At 39.4% G+C, this 20,765-nt stretch overlaps 1 protein-coding gene across 5 annotated transcripts in view; it reads right to left on the bottom strand.

Moving 5' to 3' along the window:
- ZNF131 (zinc finger protein 131) overlaps positions 1-16,556 on the bottom strand; it is a 34,442-nt gene extending 17,886 nt beyond the window's left edge. Inside the window, exons 1-5 of one of the 5 annotated variants that reach the window (XM_037799331.1) lie at positions 16,466-16,553; positions 15,947-16,054; positions 15,298-15,436; positions 14,165-14,266; positions 5,001-5,145 (exon numbers count right to left, since the gene is read on the bottom strand). In XM_037799331.1, the coding sequence (XP_037655259.1) occupies positions 5,001-5,145; positions 14,165-14,266; positions 15,298-15,421 (371 nt within the window). In that variant the 5' untranslated portion in view covers positions 15,422-15,436; positions 15,947-16,054; positions 16,466-16,553. Of the gene's footprint in view, positions 1-5,000; positions 5,146-14,164; positions 14,267-15,297; positions 15,856-15,906; positions 15,916-15,946; positions 16,055-16,465 lie in introns of those variants that run through there. The other 4 variants (XM_037799332.1, XM_037799333.1, XM_037799330.1 and 1 more) reach the window with 4 other exon arrangements.
- Positions 16,557-20,765: the final 4,209 nt, after the last annotated feature.

Here is a 20,765-nt window from a genome sequence, read left to right as displayed (position 1 = left end):
CCTTTTTTAGTATTTAGTTTATCAGAATAGCTAGAAGGAAATATCTGAAACTGCTGAACTGCAATTTAGTATCCTTGATTCTTCAAGACGATTTTATAACCACATAATTTATATGGTGTGACCGTGTGATTGTGAAAATCTTACAGCTCACACTCCCTTTACCCAGTGTATGGACAAATGATAGTAAAATGGTGACAAAAAAGTAAATGAATAATGGGGGGAGGAGGGATGGAGGAGGGGTTTAGGATGTTTTGGGTTTTCTTTTTTACTGTTATTTTTATTCTTTTTATTTTTTTGGAGTAATGAAAATGTTAAAAAATTGATTGTGGTGATGAATGCACAACTATATGATGATACTGTGAACAAAGTATTGTACACTTTGGATGACTTTATGGTATGTGAATATATTTCAATAAAATTGCATTAAAAAATCAATTGGCTACAGACGTGAAGGTCTATTTCTGAACTCTCAATTCAATTCCATTGGCTTATATATCTATCTTTGTGTCAGTACCATGCTGTTTTGAGAACTATAGCTTTGAAAAATGCTTTAAAGTCAAGAATTGTGAGTTTTCTGATTTCATTTTTCTTTTTCAAGATGTTTCTGGCTATTCAGGGCCCCTAAACCTTTCAGATATGATAACTGGCTTTTCTACTTCTGCAAAGTAAGCTGTTGGAATTTTTATTGGGATTGTGATGAATCTGTGGTTCATTTTGGGTAGAACTGACATAGTGACAATGTTTAGTTTTCAAATCCATGAACAAGAATGTCCTTTCATTTATTTCAATGTTCTTTGATTTCTGTTAGCAATGCTTTGTAGTTTTCTGCATACAAGTCCTTTACATCTTTCGTTCGATTTATTCCTAGATACTTGATTCTTTTAGTTGCTATTGTACATGGAATTTTTTTCTTGATTTCCTACTGAGATTGCTCCTTACTAGTGTATAGAAAAATTACTGACTTTTGCATGTTGATTTTGTTATCCTGCCACTGTGCTGAATTCATGTATTAGCTCTAGTAGCTTTGCTGTAGATTTTTTGGGACTATCATGTCATCTGCAAATAGTGAAGGTTTTACTTCTTCCTTTCCAATTTAGATGCCTTTTATTTCTTTTTCTAGCTTAAATGTTCTGGCTAGAACTTCCAGCACAATGTTGAATGACAAGGGTGACACTGGGCATTCCTTGTCTTATTTCAGATCTTAGAGGGAAGTCTTTCAGTCCTCCATAATTGGGCATGGTGTTGGCCATGGGTTTTTCACCAGATTGAAGAAGTTTCCTTCTATTCCTACTTTTCAAAGTGTTTTTATCAAGAAAGGATGCTGGATTCTGTCAAATGCCTTTCCTCCATCAATTACAATAATCGTGTTTTCCCCCCTCATTTTGTTAATATGGTGTATTGCATTAATTGATTTTCTTATGTTGAACCATGCTTGCATACCTGGGATAAAACCCACTTGATTATGGTGTGTATTTCTTTTAATGTGCTGTTAGATTCAATCTGCAAGTATTTAGTTGAGGATTTTTGCATCTATATTCATAAGAGAAATTAATCTGCAATTTTCTTTGCTTGTAATACCTTTATGTGACTTTGGTATTAGGGTTATTTTGGCCTTACAAAATAAATTAAGTAGTGTTCATTCCTCTTTAATTTTTTTGGAAGAGTTTGAGCAGGATTGGTATTAATTCTAAGAGTTCACCTATGGAACATGGTCCTGAGCTTTTCTTTGTTGGGAAGTTATTGATGACTGATTCAGTTTCTCTGTTTGGTTTGTTGAGATCTTCTTATTTCTTCTAGAGTCAGTGTAGGTTGTTTATGTGTTTCTAGGAATTTATCCATTTCATCCAGGTTGTCTAATTTGTTGGCATACAGTTGTTCTTGGTATCTTCTTATGATCCTTTTTATTTCTGTGGTTTCAGTAGTAATGTCCTCCTCTCTCATTTCTGGTTTTATTTTTTTGCATCTTCTCTTTTTTTGTAGGTCTATCTAAGGGTTTGTCAATTTTTTGATCTTTTCAAAGAACAACTTTTGGTTTTGTTCATGCTCTCCATTGTTTTTCTATTCTCAATTTCATTTATTTCTGCTTTAATCTTTGTTATTTCTTTCCTTCTCTATTTGCTTTGGATTTAGTCTGCTGTTCTTTTTCTAGTTCCTCCAGGTGTGCAAGCAGGTCTTTGATTTTAGCTCTTTCTTCTTTTTTAACGTAAGTATTTAAGGTTTTAAATTTCCCTCTCAGCACTGCCTTTGTGGCAACCCATAAGTTTCAATGTGTTTTCATTTTCATTCATCTCAAGATATTTACTGATTTCCCTTGCAATTTTTTCTTTGACCCACTGATGTTTGTGTTATTTTACTTCCACAAATTTGTGGATTTTCTGTTTCTCTGCCTGTTTTTTGATTTCTAGTTTCATTCCATTGTGGTCAGAGGAAATGTTTTGTATGGTTTCAATCATTTTTAAATTTATTGAGCCTTGTTTTGTGATCCAACATGTTGTCTATCCTGAAGAATGATCCAAATACACTTGAGAAGAATGTATATACTGCTGTTTGGGGATATAGTATCTGTAAATGTCTGTTAGGGCTAGTTCATTTATAATATTCAAGTTCTCTGCTTCCTTATTGATCTTCTGTCTAGATGTTCTATCTACTGATTAGAGTGGTATACTGAAGTCTCCAACTAGATTAAAGACACATATCGTTGAGGCCACAACTGTGGAAACACATAACAGCTATTTCCACTCATTTAGATGCCCATGGTAAGGGCCTGTTCTCTAATGAGAGCGACTGGAATCAAGCTAATTGAGCCCGTACTACCCACATCGCCACTGCTGGTACCTGGATTCAGCACTGTCTGCATATGGCAGCACATCCACCACCACAGATTGGACACAATATAAAGGACCCTGTATTGCTGATGCAGAGGCTGCCAATGCATGCCTGACTTTTTTCTCCTAGCAGAAGTTGGACTATTTGTCTCATGGTGAAGTAGGCCACATCACACAGGGCACCGTCTCTGCCTGTTCCCAGCAAACTTACTATACTGGACCTTTGACCCTATGGGGAGACTGTCGATAGTGCCTTGACACTACTGACACGTTTTCAAGTTACACTGTAACTGTAAAAAAAACTACATGTTGCAAAAAATTCTGAACTGTAAAAATCTATTTCATGTGTTCACCTTCCTGGACCATCTTCAGTCTAATAATGGTGTACCTTTTATCACAAAATCTAATCAATAGTAGGCTGAGAGTGAAGGTTCTAATAGATCTTTCACGCTCCCTACCATCCACAGGCTCTGATACTGTAGAGGAACACTGGAATGGCTTCCTCAAACACTACCTCAAAAAGATTTCTGACTCTATTTCCCTCACCTCCTCTGTGTCCAAAAAACTGACTAAGGCAGTTTGGTCATCAAATTCAGCTGTCCCCAGAAAGAGACCACTTCTTTTCAGCTGCTTTCTGGATAATGATCAAGACAAAAGGGGTGGAAAATTGTATGAATCTAATTGGAAAATATGGAATTCTGTCCCGACCATTCATTCATATACACTACGTTTTTCTTTTCTTTAATAGCAACCCTGGGCCAGCCTGGTTGGTATGTCCAGGTAACAGCCTGGCCAAAAGGGGCCTAGCAGGTTGAAACTTAATTCTGGTTCAGACACTTGGATTCTCTTGTTGGACACAGTCTCAGACAATAAGAATAATGATTACTTGGTTGAATATACTGGTCTCCAAGTTTACCTACAGTGGCCTATACAAGCCAAAGTGGTTAACATGAGGGTCTCTACATTTTATAAAAATGCCCTTGTTCTTCTGGCACATGATCAGTCCAGATGAAAGGTTTGGGTGAGAGTAGGGAATGACTGGAAGAGCAGTGGAATTATAGCTGCTAGAATGAGATGCACTTTTTGTGGAGGTAGAAAGAGAATGACAACTTTGGCACCTAGGTAGAGAACATCTTAGACTCGAAGAGTATAGGGGAGGGAAGGACATTAATGATCTTTGCCCTTCAGAACTACCCAGAGAGACTTCTTCATGAAGGAAAACGTTCTGAGGGTGCTCTCCCAAACTACTGCAACACTTTTAATTTATGCAACGCCTACATATGCCATCCCTCACCAGACGGCTCTGACCAGGATTTGTCACTTCCCATAACTTTACCAAGTAGTCTTTGGAAAGCAGCAGAAACTGTTGGCAAAGCTCTTGCACTTCCCATGCAAAACACCAAAGTGGAGGCTCAGTTTCTGAGGCAGATGAATGTCATTCAGCTGCCATTCAGGTAGTGGTGACAAATAGAACAGACTGAACTGATTGCCCTCAGACAGTACCTCTATGAACAAGGATTAGACACTATCATTCTAAATGCACTGGGAAAGAGGAGGCAACTTTAAAGGCAATGTCAGCTTGTGCCCTGCCTGATATAGGTTTCACATTCAGGGCCCCAACAATTGTAAATAACATTTTCTTTCCAGGGTCACCATTTGTGTCCTAAGTATTATTCTCCTTGTGTGGAAGCAGGTATTAACTCCCTTCTCTCCTAAAAATATGACTTGCACCTCAGGGTGGTTATGAGACCATCAAGTGTTTATGGAAACACCACTGATAGATCAACTAGCCCTCAGATGAGGCTTTATTAGGCCCCTCATATTCTTTTTAGAATAAAGCTTGGTACAAATAATTAATAGCTGGAATCCAACAAAACTGGTTATGGGTTCCCAGGGCACTTAAGAGCTGTTAGACTATTACACCTAGTTCTCTTTATTTTATGAGATCCAAAAGATGTCACTTTACTTAATCTTAGCATGGTTTTTACAAAAAAGTAAGAAATGAAATGTGAGTGAAAGAACAATCAATATCCAGAAGAAGTTATTAGATCCTTAAATATTCTTAATTTCAAAATGTTAGTTCTTTATGGCACGACACCTACAAATTCTGACTAACAGTATGGCAAACATGGCTGAATGTGACTATCTGCATCTCACTAAGAAATAAGTAATTACCTGACTTCAAGGGCTTTAATGGCTTCTAGCATTTGTAGAAACTCTGCTGCTTTCCATACATCATTGGCTTCTTCTTCTCCTTGTATCATTAATTTTGCTGTATAGGTGAACTCAATCAAATGACGAAAGGCCATTTTACTAACACCTGCAAAGAAGATGTACAATAATAACATGTATTCACACTGATTCAAACCTCACAACATTTAGCAAAGGAGAAAAAAAAAAAAAAAAAAAAAAAAAGCCCTGTGCTTGGAACTTGATTTAGTATTTGTCATCTTTTATTTTTGAAATTAGTTCCTGGTGAAATTCTTTAATAGTATAGTAACAGTGTAGCTAAATTCAAGCACTAACAAGCAAAATACTTTAAAACCGTCCCCAAAGATTTCCAAAGGCTCTTAGAGAATAGCTGTATCTATCACACAAATACATTAGTTGGTAACTTTTACATGCCAGATGTGCTATGTTTCCTGTCAAGAGATGGCAGCCCTGAGTCAACCCAGCTCTAAAATCTTCAATGGTTCACCACAGTTCAGTACCTCTCCAAACTCTCTCAAAGCCCTTTGCATGTTTGTTTTTACCACTATTTTCCTCCCCCAAATTTAAACAATACCAAATCCAGGCTATATATTATTCCTCAAACAAATTCTGCAGTTCCTAATAGCTTCCTTGCCTTTATTAACACTTACCCTCAATTCCTGAATGCTTAATCTCTAGTTATACAAATCATACCACCCTTTAAGGCCCAACTCTAATGCCATATCTTCAACAAAATCTTCTTTAATACTGTCCCCAGGCTGAATTCTGTACTAGTCCATGAATTATAATTACCAGAACACATACATGGACATCTACTGTAAACGACCTGAGGGAAATGACTTTTTCTCTGTATACTCACCTCACAGTACCCAAAAGTGTTACTTAAAAAGTGGGCACACAAAGTAGGAACAAATGAATAAAAAGCTAAAGTCAGTTTTCAAAATTATGATTTTATGATTCTAACTTTTCTTTAAATTTTCATGTTTAAAATTCAGTCCCAAAACAATACTCATCTCTTTTTACAACTTGATGCTATATATTACTTTTTCAGTCTGCTAAGGTGAGTATACAAGAAACTATTGACAGGAACAAAGAGAAAACTACTTTTAACACAGACTTTCAGCCTAAGAAATGACAAAGTCTAAACTGCACACACTAGGTACAAGTACAAATCACAAAAATATTTTTATGTTCTTCCCATCCACTTTCTCATCTGAAGGTGGCTTTCAGGGCAGCAACAGTAAGAATATTGACAGAGTACCCACTTAAGGCTTTAGAGCAGCATCCTATTTATGCAAAGGATACCATTTTGGGAGTTGAAACTTTCAAGTTCTAGTACTCACTCTTCCACAAGCTATGTGATTTGGGACATGCCAGAACCTCTGAGCCTTAGTAAACTCATCTTCAAAATTTCTGAAAGCAATGTGAATACTGAGAAATACCATAAAACAAATAATTAAGGCCAACTTAAGTGCTAACAAATAAAACTAATTATATTTATTAAAGTCTTTTTTTCTCCTTGATGCTGTCTTGGATTATGTTATCTTTTATTGTATGAATAGCCTGAAAGAAAGACGATCAGATTTTGCCATCTTTTAGCAGTTTTCACCATAAGTTTAAAAGTACAATATAAGTCCTTTCTAAAAACAGCCTGAAATAGTAAATGTTTCCAGAAGTAGAATGAGACTGTGATTTCTAGTCAAACACACATATATAATGCTTACTTGTGAAGTTCTAAGCACATCACAAGTATCATTTCTACTTAACTGTAATAATAACCCTATAAAATAATACTATTTTGATCCCCATTTTACAAATGAGGAAATTGTGGAAAGAGTGGTAAACCAACTTGCCAAAGCCACAGTCATTAAGTGGTAAAACCAAGATTCATACCCAGATGGTCTGACTCCAATGGAGTCTATGATAAAGACTTTAAATAGCAATATAAGAGGAAAAACTTTCTGATTGGAAAAAACTGAATACTCATGGTGTAAGTCACTACAGATTCAGTCCCTTATTCACAGTTCCAAAATTCCCAAAATCTCTCTCTTAAAGCCAGAAGTTTTCCCTTAAATTTGGCAGAACGTGATCAGAACTGACACAAGGATATTTATAGTCTTTATCTCACTTTAGAATGAATATTTAAGCTACACTGAAGATATATTGGTATTTGGTTACAAGACGCTGCCCTAGACTCCACTGCTATTATGTAATATATGCACTGCTTTATCTTTAGAAAACTTGAAAATTTTGTAATTTCAAGCAACATATGGCCCACAAGAATTTGGACAAGGCTATGGTTTTAATTCCAAATCTTGGCTGATCCAAATCAACTGTAGAATGTAATAAAAATATGGGTTCCCATTTCTGGAATCAGTCTTTTTTAATCACCCAGGCTCTTCTCATAGAACCCAATACTGGTCCTAGGAACAATCACTGACCTGACTAATTAGCTAACATGAACCAAACTTATAATACTTGCCCAGCCAGGTAAGCGAAGTGGTAGTAGACTGTACAGATGCAAAAATATTTTATTCTCTATCAGGACTAGTTTGGTCACTTACAAATCGGAGTCCATTTTTCTCATCAATATCTTACTCTTTTTATAATAGAAGTGTGCAAGAGAATATAATTTTTCAAAGTGAGTCTCTAAAGAAAATGCCAATATGAACACCTTAGCTCAAGACTTCTCCCTGACAACAAAGATAAGAAAGAAGCAAAAGGTTGACAGAATTCTGGAATTTCTCTAATCTCAGGGAATTCCCCCTAACTATGGAAAACTCCTACTTAAAAAACTCCTACTTAAAAAATACGTATGAACATGTACTTGGGTGTTTTATCTTCGAAACTCAGACTAAAATTTCTGGACATGATGGCAGAGTTGCTTGTACAAACTAGGTGCTTATGGATCTGTAGTTTCATGAAGGATAGGAAAAAATGGATTTAGAAAATTGGAGGCTTGGGTTAGGAGAAGGCTGTGTTGTTCTTTTCTGAACAAAGGAATGAACATCTGTTGAAGATTTTATGTAGTGAATTCAAGTCACATAGCTGAGCTGCAATGCAATTAACTTTGAGGGCAACAATTTTGATTTGAAGCTAAGGGTGACCCTGTGATTCTAACCAAAGGTAACTTATCTCACAGAGACCCAGAAAACAAAGGTAACTCAGCTTACATCTAATGACAAAGAGCATACTACAATTTAAAGTTCTTTTATACACATGTCCTTTCCTCTTATAACATCCTCTAGGCAGTGGTTCTCAACACTGGCTGCATGTTGGAATCATCATAAACTTTACTGTGCATAGGAACCATTTGGGGATCTTGTTAACAGCAGATTTTTACTCAGTAGGTCTGGGGTAGAGCTTGAAATTCTGTAGTTCTAACATAGACTCAGGTGGTGCCCATGTCACTGGTCTTCAGACCACACCTGGAATAACAAGGACCCAAGGAATTTTAAATAATTTTTTAAAAATTATTTTTTTAAATAATCAAAAGGACCCTTTATTTTAAATGTAGATAGTATCATAATTCATCAAAATAACTTATAATACTTAATTGCTTCTCAAATATTACCTTATAAATCATGCTTTCTGAAGTTAAAAGTAACAGATTCAATAAGGTTTTTAAAATTATCTACTTAGGACATATTAAACCAATGATAATAGTAAGTAAAAAATATAACTAGTCTCCTATGAGGCCCTCTGAGAAAGGAAATCATGACAATTTTCCTACCAAATGCCATCCCCTCATTAAAAACAATTAAAAAGAAACATAAATGAATTTGAACAGAAATGCCAATCTCCTACATTTGTTCTTTGAACAAAACCAAGTCTTTGAAGTTGAAAGTACATTCTATAAGCAAGAAATTCCTTAATAGCAGCTCAGAAACAACACTAATGTCCTGGTGAAATGTACTTCAACTACTGATGTAACACAGTACTCCAATCTTTCATGTATTTGCTGTCTCACCTCTGCTAATCTTTCCAAGCATCTCCACTGGACAAGAAAATGCTCATCCTCTCAAAAATAGTTCTATCCATATAGGAAATCAGTTCAGGATTTTTCTTGTATCAATATTCTTTGTAAAGTGCCACATTTTATGAAGGCAAAGCCCAGGAAATTGCGCCATTCCAGTCTGAGGTCTCCACCTTAACTTCCAAATGCCACTGTTGTGAGGAGGAGTGATCACAAATCGCCATAGCAACATAGCCTTTCTGACTCAGTAGAGCAACAACTTTCAGGCACTGTCCAACTGATACCTGGTAGATTCAAATGCTGATTTAATTGATCTGGAGATACAGTCTGGGCACTGGTATTTGTAAAAGCTCCCCTGATGATTCTAATGTGCAGCTTCGGATAAGAATCACAGCCACAAGTGATTATCTGTATTTTACAGATGGGGTGTCCAGTTCTGGCTAAGATAGAGAAAACACATTCTGCCCTACCTCACCCATTGATTATAACAAACATAGGAGGACTCTGAAAAGCCAATAGAAGCAAGTAGACTGGAAGAGAAATCAAAACTAGAAGAATGGCAGTGGTTTCTTGGTTTTTATACTTCTTTCCACATCTCCTGGCTTAGACTTGAGGGCACCCAATCCCAAAGCTGCATAGCAGGTGCAGAGAGAAAAGGGGATGGAGAATATGTGTGTGTGGAGGGAGGGGATACTCAAAGAAATCCGTTTTGTTTCTTCCTTTTCTCAGCCTTACCCCAAGGCAAACCCCAGTTCTGATGTTGCACACCTGTGGCTGGTGACATGTGTAGGCACCTAAACTCTGACAGAAAAAGACTATGGTCTGATGAGCGTAGAGAGAATTCCTGTTTGTTTTTTTTTCCTCTCCCTTTTCTCTCTCAGGGCTTCATCCAGGATGAACACCCTGTTGCAAGAAGTGCACAATTACACAGAGAGGCTAAAACCCCAGCTTTCTAACCAGAGTACCAGGAAAAGGGACTCCTAGAAGCCAGAGTGCACTGGAAATGATGGAGAAGAGGGAGCTGGAGAAAGGGATCCTCTAAATCTGTATATGAAGTCTCAGGCTCACCCCCAAGCTGCAAATGTGCAGCAAAACTGCCCTATGGAGTAGTCTACCAATATTGTATTGAAAACAATATTGGCACTGGCTCCACAGAAGGCAGTCTCAACCTAAGCAGGATGATTGCCTGCTAAAACAAACCACCCAAAACAAAGCAACAACAAAAGCATTTTTCAGAGGATTTAAAAAGTACCCAGCCTCATAACATAATATTCAAAATGTCCATGATACAACCCAAAGTTTCTTGAAATATTTTACATATTTAAAAAAAAGGGGGGGGGGAGCCATGATGTTCGGTGTTCAAGATCACACAACTGACAGACAGTAAAACCAAGACTAAAACTTAGGAGTTGTAATTCCATGCCCAGTGCCTTCTCTACAGTTAGGTAACCTAGCTAGACAGTATCATGATCCCAAAATTAAGGGCTCAAGAAGACACTGAGACAAATAAGTCTTTAAACCTGGATCTGGAAAAACAAAAACAAGAGTATTTTTATATTTTACTTTCTTATCTGCATGTAGTTTAAATACTAAAGGGCTGTGTGTGCTGTACTACAAAGGACATAGCAAGAGAATCCCAAGGTGATCAATCTTCAGAAGACTCACCTTTTCCAGATAGTTTAGTGATTCTTAAAGGGAGACAGACAACATCTGGATACATTTTTGGTTGTTACAACTGGGGAAATGCTATTGGCATCTAGAGGGCAGAGGGCAGGTATGTTGGTAAATATCCTAAAATGCATAAGACAACTCTCCACAACAAAAAATTATACAGCTAAGATTGAGAATTAGTGGTGATGGAAATCTGCAAGGGCTATATTTGCAAGGGAGGGGAGAGGTCAGGAAAGAGGGGAAGGAATCCACTGCATTAATTAATAAAAATAAACTACATACATTTCAATTAGGTATGTTATCTGCCTCCAATCATAAATGCATATAACTACCATTTGAATCCATACCAACTGCCAGAAACTGAGCGACCACTGAGAGACACATAAATATGACTCCTGACCCCAAGGAGCTAGCCACTGCTGACTAGACAATTTATCTACATGAAAAAATTTCAAAACAACAGAAAAATTTAGCCCATAATGTGTCTCCTATATCACCGTAATCTTGGCAACAATTCCAATATGTAATCACAAGAGTTCCCTTTTTTAATGAACACACAAATCAGTCAAGCACATTTAATTATACTAACAACAAATGAAAAAAGCAATACCAAGGACTTCAGAATCTTAATCCCACTGCTCTTTCCATTTGATTAAAACCTATGGATCACTTAATCATCAATGAAATTCTGTCTTCCTTTTTCTAAAATTTAATATATTACTCTTGGATTCAAATGGGCATATATAGTAGCCCCCTAGACTACTAAATGTAGGACAAACTTCTTTCAGGAGTTCCTTGGAAGCACCCTTATTTTATGCCCCCAAGTCCTCTTCTCACACAACAAATCTATTCATGTACTTTCCTTCATCCATTCCACAGTTCAAGCACCATTTATACTGGTGGATTTTAAATCTATTAACCCAGATCCTTCCTGAGTTTTAGGACCATCGATTCAACTGCCTGGTAGGCATTCTAAGTAAATGTCCTGTTCATACCTCAAATTCAGCAAATCCAAAGCTCTTATCATTATCACTTCCTTAGTAAACTGCTTTTCTGTCTGTATTTCTAAGCTTATTGAATGACACCACTAGCTTATATTAACTCAAAATTGTAAATAATCTACATGTCCAATAATGGGAAAGCAGATGAAATAAATTAAGTTCCATCCATTCACTGGCATTCTAGGCAGCCATTAAAAATTTATTTATAGACATGGCCATGATCTATCATTGAGTAAAAAAAATGTTGGTTACAAAGTGTTATTTACAATATGCTTCCATTTTTTACAAGGTAGACTTTATAGTCATTTTTATATACAGAAAAAAACATGGAAAAAATATACAAAAGCATTAACAGTAATCTCAGGGTGGTGAGATTATGGATTTTTATTTTCTTCTTTTTGTTTATTTGCATATTTTCATTGGTCTAAAGTAGTGGTTCTCAACCGGGGGTGATTTTGGCCCCTACTCTGGAACATTTGGCAATTGTCTGTAGACATTTCTGGTTATCACAACTGGGAGAATGCTACTAGCTTCTAGCAAGTAGAGGCCAGGGATGCTGCTAAACACTCTACAATGCAAAGGACACCTCCCCACAACAAAGAATTATCTAATCCAAAATGTCAATAGTGCTGAGACTAAAACACCTTGGTCTATAGTAAGTATATATTATTAACTCTTAAAACGAAAAGTCTAAATTCCTTATCATAGCACAGTAAGATCCTCTACTTATCTCAAGACTCACCTCTTGCCATATAGCTTCTTAAAATCCATGATCTTACTTCCCCCAGGAATTTTCACAACCCAGTAGTTTTCCCTCAAGTTGCTCCTTCCTATACCAGCAACACATTTCAAGCCTGGGCCACTTTTTTTTTTTTTTTTTTTTTTAACTTTAAGATTCTGCTTAGAAGACAATTCCTCTTTGAAATCTTTCTTATCTCTAAAAATACTAAACTACTCATTCTACTCAATGATACCATTCCACAGCTAACAGCCTCTAAACTACTTTTGCATTTCTTTCTTTCCCTGTTGCTTATTCCTTATTACACTGTAAGTTCTTTAAGGGATGTCTATTCAACAATTCATCTCCTGGGTCTAGCCCAGTACATAATATATAACAGGTATTCAATATGATAAATTAATAGCCTCCATTTACTCAACTTTTACTATATGCCAAACACTATGCCAGGCATTCTGCACGCATTATTTCAATTAATCATTACAGGCCTAGTAACCCACTTTTCAGATGAGGAAGCAAATTCACAATCAGAGTAAAGGTCACACACTTAGTAAGCCTCAGTTGAATGAATGGATGGAATTTTGCCTTATAACAGAAACCAATACCATCTAGGCAGCTATAATTTCACTTTAGTATGCTTTGCAGATTTTCCATTATGCCTGTGTTCTGTCCAATACAGATAATAAAAAGATAATCCAGCTGTGGATTTATCGGCTAGAATGCTAAACTGAAACATACCAAAATAAAAGAATATTCACTCTACATTTTCCTTGCTCCCTTAGGCACCAAATTTTTCCAAGGGAGTAGTGTTTCTAGGCAACCCATTCATAACAAAGAACATGTACACAGCGAGATACAAAACCAAAACCCAAGTATACTGAAAGAAACTACAATTCTATGTTATATGCAGTCAAATGGATTTACTTCCTCCTATTTTGGATTGAGGGACGGGGGTTGTAGCAGAAAACAAACACAAGGTAGTTAATAACAAACTGAATCCCTCCCTACCTGGACAACCTTGGGCAAGTAACTTTTCAGCACCTATTCTCTTAAATGTAATTTGGAAATAAAACCACCTAATTCAAAGGATTGCTGCTAGCCATAGAATATGCACATAAACTACAGAGCACAATGCACAGCACTTGGGAGGCACTATAAATGGTAGCAATTATTACAAAAACATCAAGCAAGTACAAAAACCACTTTTTGCTCAAGGCAATACCTAGTGGCTGATCCCTTCCATCCCAGACATTCTATACGCCCTAGAACATCCTCTGAATGGTACTTAGTTCATCTTTTCTAGCCCTTTCCATATTACATCAGCTCCACATTGTCCAAGTCATCTGTTCATCTGTTAGTGTATCACTACTTCTGCAGTCAAGATCTCTACTATAACTTGCAGCTTCCCCACCACCAGTGTGAAACATAAGTCCACTGAACAAAATGGTAATTCACTTTCAACACGTTTTCAAATGACAGTGACCACTGGTTTCAGCAATGGAAAAGGTACTTGATGAAGTAAGACTCCTTTAAGACACCAACATCTACCATCTAACAAAGTTTTCCTGGCAGATCATTTTACCAAGCACTTTACTGAAAGAATTCTCAGGTGTCAAAAGAACAATTTATCCAGTCATCTAATAGGAACTACTGATGCCTGTTTCCCAAAGTATCTTGCTAAACTGATTGTTCAAAATTTCTCCGCCAATTATAATGTAGTATTATATTTAAAACAAGTACTTACCTTCTATCTCCACCAAAGGTTCCTGAGTAAACTCCTGAAAGAATTTGTAGAAGAACTTACTGCAAGCAGCCAAAACAGCCTTGTGAGCCTTAAAATGGTGTCCTAATTAAAAAAAAAAAATTATGTAAAGTAAAATAGATCTTTCTTCATAACATAATTATATAACTATAAAAATTATTGCACTAAAGTCAGAATATTCTTGGCAGCTATCTTGGCATATTTTAATCTCAATTAGATATGATGCCTTATTTTTACCTCAAAGATCTTATTAAGTAAGTTTTATAAAAGTCAGTTTACAACACTTCAGGAGGTAAGGAGTTTTCTATCACTGAAAGGAAGCACTTTCTGTTACTTCAATTAAGGCGTAAAAGGCATGTCCTATTCAGTTGAAACTGATAAATATAAATACAATCCAAACGGATATATCATTCAGAAAGAGAGATTAAAAAGAAAAAAAAAGCCATAAAATACAAAGTTGGATGTGTCTGCTCTGGGACACACTGTGACATGCCTAATATATGAAAGTTCAATCTATGGTAGACCTACATTAAAGAAAAAGCTTGCCTTGAAAAGCCTATTATCACTAAGGAGAAAGAATACCCAAGCTACGTTTGCTACTATTATCCTAATAACTCCTGGGAGAGACTGGTAAAGACCCCATTTTATTATGGTGATTCCCAAAGCAGGTGGGACTCCTGTAAAATAAGTTTCTCACAATCTCCCTCCAACATCAATTGGGAAACTAGAAACAAATCCATATTCCCATATGACTCCTGTAATGGACTCATAAAAGATTACCAAGAGGAAGGTGTTAATCGAACACTGAGAAATATTCTACCTACCTCCACACCATCATCTCGCACTCAACTGTGCACTAAGACAAAACCTCAAGAGGTTGCAATAAGTTACAATGCTATCAACACCAGACTGCTGAAAGCATAACGGGCCAACGTGCCTTTGGCAGCACGGTTTGAGAGGGCACTAACTGACAAGTGCCCTCAGGTCCTACCGCACACTCGTTGCAGGACTTTTGGTAGGGAGCTAGTAGAGGGTGTCTAAGAGGCAGATGGATGGCGGAAGGGGAGAAAAAGGGTGAAGCAACAAATTCACTCTTCCATCCACCTCCTACCCACCGTCGACAATCAGGGTGATGTCAGTAAACCGGTCCTGCTCTCGCTGTTCATTCAATCGGTCCAAGATCATTTTATGATGTTCAGGAAACTCCTGAAGGCATTCCATCGTCTCTTCGGCCTCCATGGCCGTCGGGTTGCTCTACAAAAGAGGAGCATGATAACGTACACCCATGAGCTCGGGCTGAGGAACAACAAAACCTCTAAAGCATAAAACAAAAAACAAAACCCCAGCAACGTGAAAGGAAGGGGGGGAGGGCAAGACGAGAGGAAGGCGAGGGAAGAAAGAAAGGCGAGCCGGGTGGCCGCCGCGCGTTGGGGGCCGGAGCCGCGGCCGCAGGACTTCCAGCCTGACCTAATTGGAGTCGGGAGACGCGAGCTGGAGCGGGGTGGGCGCTGCGCCCGAAGCTCCGGGTGTCGGGGTGCGCAAGTCCAGCAGCCGAGGGGACCCGACAGCCGCAGCGGCCCGCCAACGGCACGCCAAGCCCTTCCGCTGGGCCCGGGCTCCCGCCGCCCGGGGACCCGATCCGGCCCGCGGCCCACAACGACTCCCGGGTCGCCTTTCCCTCCCCCGCCCCCCCTCTCCCCCGCCCCGACCCGGCCGGCACTCACTCGGGAAAGGAGGAGCGGCCCAGACCTGCGCGTCACTTACGTCGACGTACTGCGTCACGGCGTCAGGCTCCAGCTGACGTGACGCCTTCCGAGTGCCGACCGAAGTGGGGGCAGCCACGCCCCCGTCCGCCAGCACCAGGGGCTGGGCCTAGTGAGCCGGAAGGATTTGGCGCTAGCCCAAGGCAAGGCCGCGCGCTTTGAGGAGTGTAATTCGGTCTCTGGTGGCGTGGGACCCGGGGTCCATTTAGGGCTAGGCTGTGCGCGGGGAACGGGGCGGGGTATCCTAAATCGCTTCTCTTCCACCTCCCACCTTCCCCCTTCTAGTTCTAGTTGCAGTGCTTCCGAAACCTAGCTCAGAATAAACTTACCAACTGCTCTGGGTACGCCTTTATTCCACGGCTCCTCCAGCCACGCCCCACCCCGCCCACTTTCCTCCCAAGCCAAAGGTCGGTCCGCCTTACCTAGCCGGTGATCCTCCCTCTCCCCTCTTGAAGCCTCAATTCCTTTCCTTCCCCCTTCTCCCCTCCCAGGGTGTAACTCGTCCCACGCCCTTCCCTACCCCTAAGTCGCGGCTCGCCTTCCATTCTCCTTGCGAGAGCCTAGGCGCTGACTCCGCTCGGGTCCAGCCGGTGCATGCACTCTCACTTAGAGACCCGGGCGGCCTCCCAGGATCTTCCTCCCTAGTGCCCGCCCCTGCTGCGCCGGGCTGCCACCACGTGTTTGCTAGGCTCCGAAACCTGGAGCTGCTTGGAATTATTTACACATGATGCTATTACTACAGTCCCTCTCTCCCCCACTTAAAGAGACCAGTTACCTATAATCACCTGCACGTGGTTGGCTCATTCATTTATCCAAACAAATACTTCTTGGGGATAATGAGATAGTGGGGACTCTTCTCTCCTGGAGTTTGGAAGTGGGGATTAGGGAAGTACGCAAAATGCTACATACAAGGTTGAATGAAATTATTATTTCAACAGGTTTTCGTTGGGAGCCAACACTGGACTAGACATTGCGTGAGGGACTGAGGAATACACTAGCAAGCAAGACACATAGGGTTTACTGCCCTGCGAATCTTGGTCTGATAGGGTAGGTAGATATTTTGAATAGTAATTGCCTGGGTGCTCACTGCTGAGCGTTATAACATGTGAAGAACAAGGCAATCTGGAGGTCAAGGAATGCCAGTGACCTTTAAGAAGCCATATTAATCTTGAGTATTCCTAGGCAAGGGTATAGCACATACAGAGGCACTTAAGATTTAACATTCCAGGAACTGAAACAATGTTACTGGGTCAGAGCTATAGGGGCCTTGTAAACTCTGTTAAAGATGATAGATTTTCTTCTAATCTCAAGGGGAAGCCTTGAAGGTAGAGCAGTGTGGTGATATCCTAAGATTTACTTAAAAAAAAAAAAATTATTCTAATCCCAATATGGAGAGCAGATTAAATGGGATAAGGGGCAAGGAGTTGGGAGGATGTTAGTGTCATGGCCCAAGTGGGCCTTGGCCAAAGAAGATGCCAGGCATGTTCAGAGGCATGAACTTTTTATTCAGGGCTGACTTACAAGGGAAAAAATTGAAGTCGGTCACATTGCCCAGAATTCAGGTGCTTCTCTGGATGGATTCAGGAGCTGCTCTGAATGGCGGCCAGTTCAGGGCACAACGTGGAAATAGTCCGCACTATGGGGGGGGCTTAATAAGCTGGTTATAAAGGCTCAATATTCCAATGGGTATGAGAGCATAAGGTGGGGAGCGGGGGTCCTGCAATGTAGAGAGGGATTGATTGTAATCAACAGGGAGGAGGGGAGGATTATAGATTATCTTGTAGATAACAGTATCTCAGGGAGTCTCAGGGAGGAGGTAGTTTTGGGTATAGATTACATTTAGCACCTAATATTACAAGAATGGGTCAAACCTTAACTGTCCTAGGTCATGCAAGCTGCTGTGTACAATCTTCAAGGCCATTGGTGAACACCCTGTGCCTGGGGTTCCCACAGTTAGCAATCTGGGTGAAACCATGATGGCAGATGGGAATCTAGAGGTAGAATCAATGGGGCTTGGTGAGTCATTGGCCAGAAATCATGTAGTTATTAATAAATAGTGATGGATACATTAATAACTAAGAGAAGGAATAGTTAAGGATGGCTCCCAGATTTCTGGTTTGAGCCTGTGGATTGTTGGTAATACTTAACAAAATAGGCACTACAACTGGAGGAAATGATTCGGGAGAGAGGATGGGGAAATGAAGGATAATTTAAATGAAACATTAACAGTAGATGTTAAAGAAGCACTTGGATATATGGGCCTGTATATAACTTAAGGAAAAGAGTGAACATAGAGCTGGAGATCTGGAAATTTTCAGCATAAAATGGGTATTGAAGTAATGGGAGTAAATGAGATTGTTTGAGGACAATCTGCATGGGTGATAAGTTAGCAGCCTGTTGAACTGGGCCATCATCATCATGATTGTTCACACCAGTTTTTAAAAATGAGGAAATTGCATATAAAAATAGACTTTTTGGAAATACTGGTATATAGGGCTGCTTTCTTGAGTGGCAACTACTGGATTGAGCCAAACAAATACTGTCCTGTCTATATGGAATTTGAGCTGTCCACTTCACCAGAGTCCCCATGACTTCCTATATCTTAGACCCAATGTACATCATTCATGTTCATTACTTGCCTATTCCCTAGGTGTTTGCATTTGAGTCTCTGGTGTATAGAGTCAGAATGGAACAGGGAATGGGATTTTAGTACTGAGAAGTATCAATTTTTATGAGTTGATTAGAAAAGGAAGAACCTGAAAGGACTGAGTATGACAACTGGAGAATTAGGAGGAAAATCAGTCAAGTGTGACCTCAAGGAGGCCATGAAAGGAGAGTGCTTCAAAAGGGAAGGTGTGGTCAGTAGTGCCAAATGCTGCCAAGTGGTCAAGCAATCTGACTGGGAACAGTCCATTAGATTTAGCATCATGGAAGTCTTCAGTAGAAGACTTTGGCAAGAAAACATTTAGTGGAGTTCTGGTGGGGGATGGGGACAAGGGAGAGATAAGCAGTCTATATCCAAGAAAGTTAAGGAATAAGAGAAAGAAATTGAGGTGACCAATAGAATTCTCATTAAAAAATGATGGAGGAGAAAAAGGAGTAACTGTAGGAGGGTGAAGGGTTAAGCCAGTTTTAGCTTTTAGTGTTTTTAAATGGGAAGGACTTGAGCAATTTAAAAGCTTATAGAGAAGGATCCAGCAGAAGAAATGATAAAAATATAATAGGAAAAGGTGTAATTGTGCAAGACAGGGAAAGCCTAGAGAAGATGAAATTGAGAGGATAGGTGAATGGATTTGTCTTTGATAGGAAGAAGGACACCTCTTCCATTATCACAGAAGGGATTAATGGGTGAGATGCTCTTAGGAGTGTAGATTTGCTTTCAAGAAGTTGGGGGAATTCCTATCTAACTTAAGCCCAGAAGTTGGGGGAATTCCTATCTAACTTAAGCCCTCTAATCTCCATGAAATAGGTGGCCAGGTGTTCCAGCCCAGATTAGCCCCAAGACCAAAGAACACGCTTGGCACAGAGTTATCCATGAGTTTCATTAGGAACTTAAAAAACAGGAGACAGTTTTTCCCAATGGCAGCAGGTCAAGAGAGTGAAGTCTGAGTTCCACCATTCCACAGTGAGAGAGAGAGAGAAAGGAGTGCGGGGGCGGGGGTGTGTGTGTGTGTGCTTATAAAGGTTTGTACAAAGGAGTTTCTCACAAAATTTGGTTACAACAAGTTCTTTTGAGATTTGTTTACTAACAAAGATTAGGGGAGGCAAGTTTTAATTCCCCCCTTGGGGGGAGGGGCCTGTTGCCTGGTCATGTAGGGGGCTTCATGTATCTCAGTAATGGAGGAGAGGGTGGGGCCCTGGGCCCTGGTTCCTCACATCAGGTCATCTACTAAAAGCCGAGAGTAGGAGAGGAAGTTTGTGTATATGTATTAGGTGTGAAGGAGAAGTTTAAGATTAGGAGATTAATTATTTATGGTTGCATAATAAATTACCCCAAAACATAGTGTCTTAAAACAATAAACATTTATTATCTCACAGTTTCTGTTGGTTAGGATTCTGGCTGTGGTTTAGTTGTGTTCTTAGGGTTTCTCACAAGGCTTCAATCAAGGTGTCAGCCTGGGGCTGCAGTCACCTCAAGGTTTGACTCCATGATCTACTTCCAAGGTAACTCAAGTGGTTGTTGGTAGAATTCACTTCCTCCCCTGCTGTTAGACTGAGGATTTCCGTTTTGCAAGGCCTTCCTTAATTCTTTGCTGTTTATGCTTCTCAATAGGCGGCTCAAAACATGGTAGCTAAATTCCATCCATGAGAACAAATAGGAACAAATAAGGTGAGCAAGACAAGGAAAAGTCTTTTTGTAACTTAATCTCAGACATGATATCTCATCACTTTTGCCATATTCCATTTGTTATAAGCAAGGCACCGGGTCCAGCCCACACTCAAAAGGAGGTAATTACACTACGGCATGAATTCTAGGAGGTATGATCATTGGGAGAAATCTTAGAAGCTGCTGACTACAGAAAAGAATGCAAAAGATTTGAAATGTATCTTGAAGACAATAGCATCACAGTAGCATGAGCAAGATCTGGTAGAAGTTGGTGAGCAGAAATTTGTGTGATAGCAGTCTGCCAGACATTGTGATTTCCTCCAGAAGCACTCAGAAGTCAGGTGCATACAGAGTGACATAATGAAGTCAGAAAACTTAGTTTTCTGGGGTGCAGATTTTGGGCCAGTTAGTAACTACCAGGTTTATAGATTTTCTCTGGAGAAAAAGGATGCTTCAAATGTAAGGAGAAATGACAAATAGCTCTGGCTACCTT

This window comes from Choloepus didactylus, chromosome 11 (genome assembly GCF_015220235.1).
Source record: "Choloepus didactylus isolate mChoDid1 chromosome 11, mChoDid1.pri, whole genome shotgun sequence".
Taxonomy (NCBI): Eukaryota; Metazoa; Chordata; class Mammalia; order Pilosa; family Megalonychidae; genus Choloepus; species Choloepus didactylus.
The sequence above is the reverse complement of the archived record's forward strand: the minus strand, read 5'-3'. Positions and strand labels throughout refer to the sequence as shown.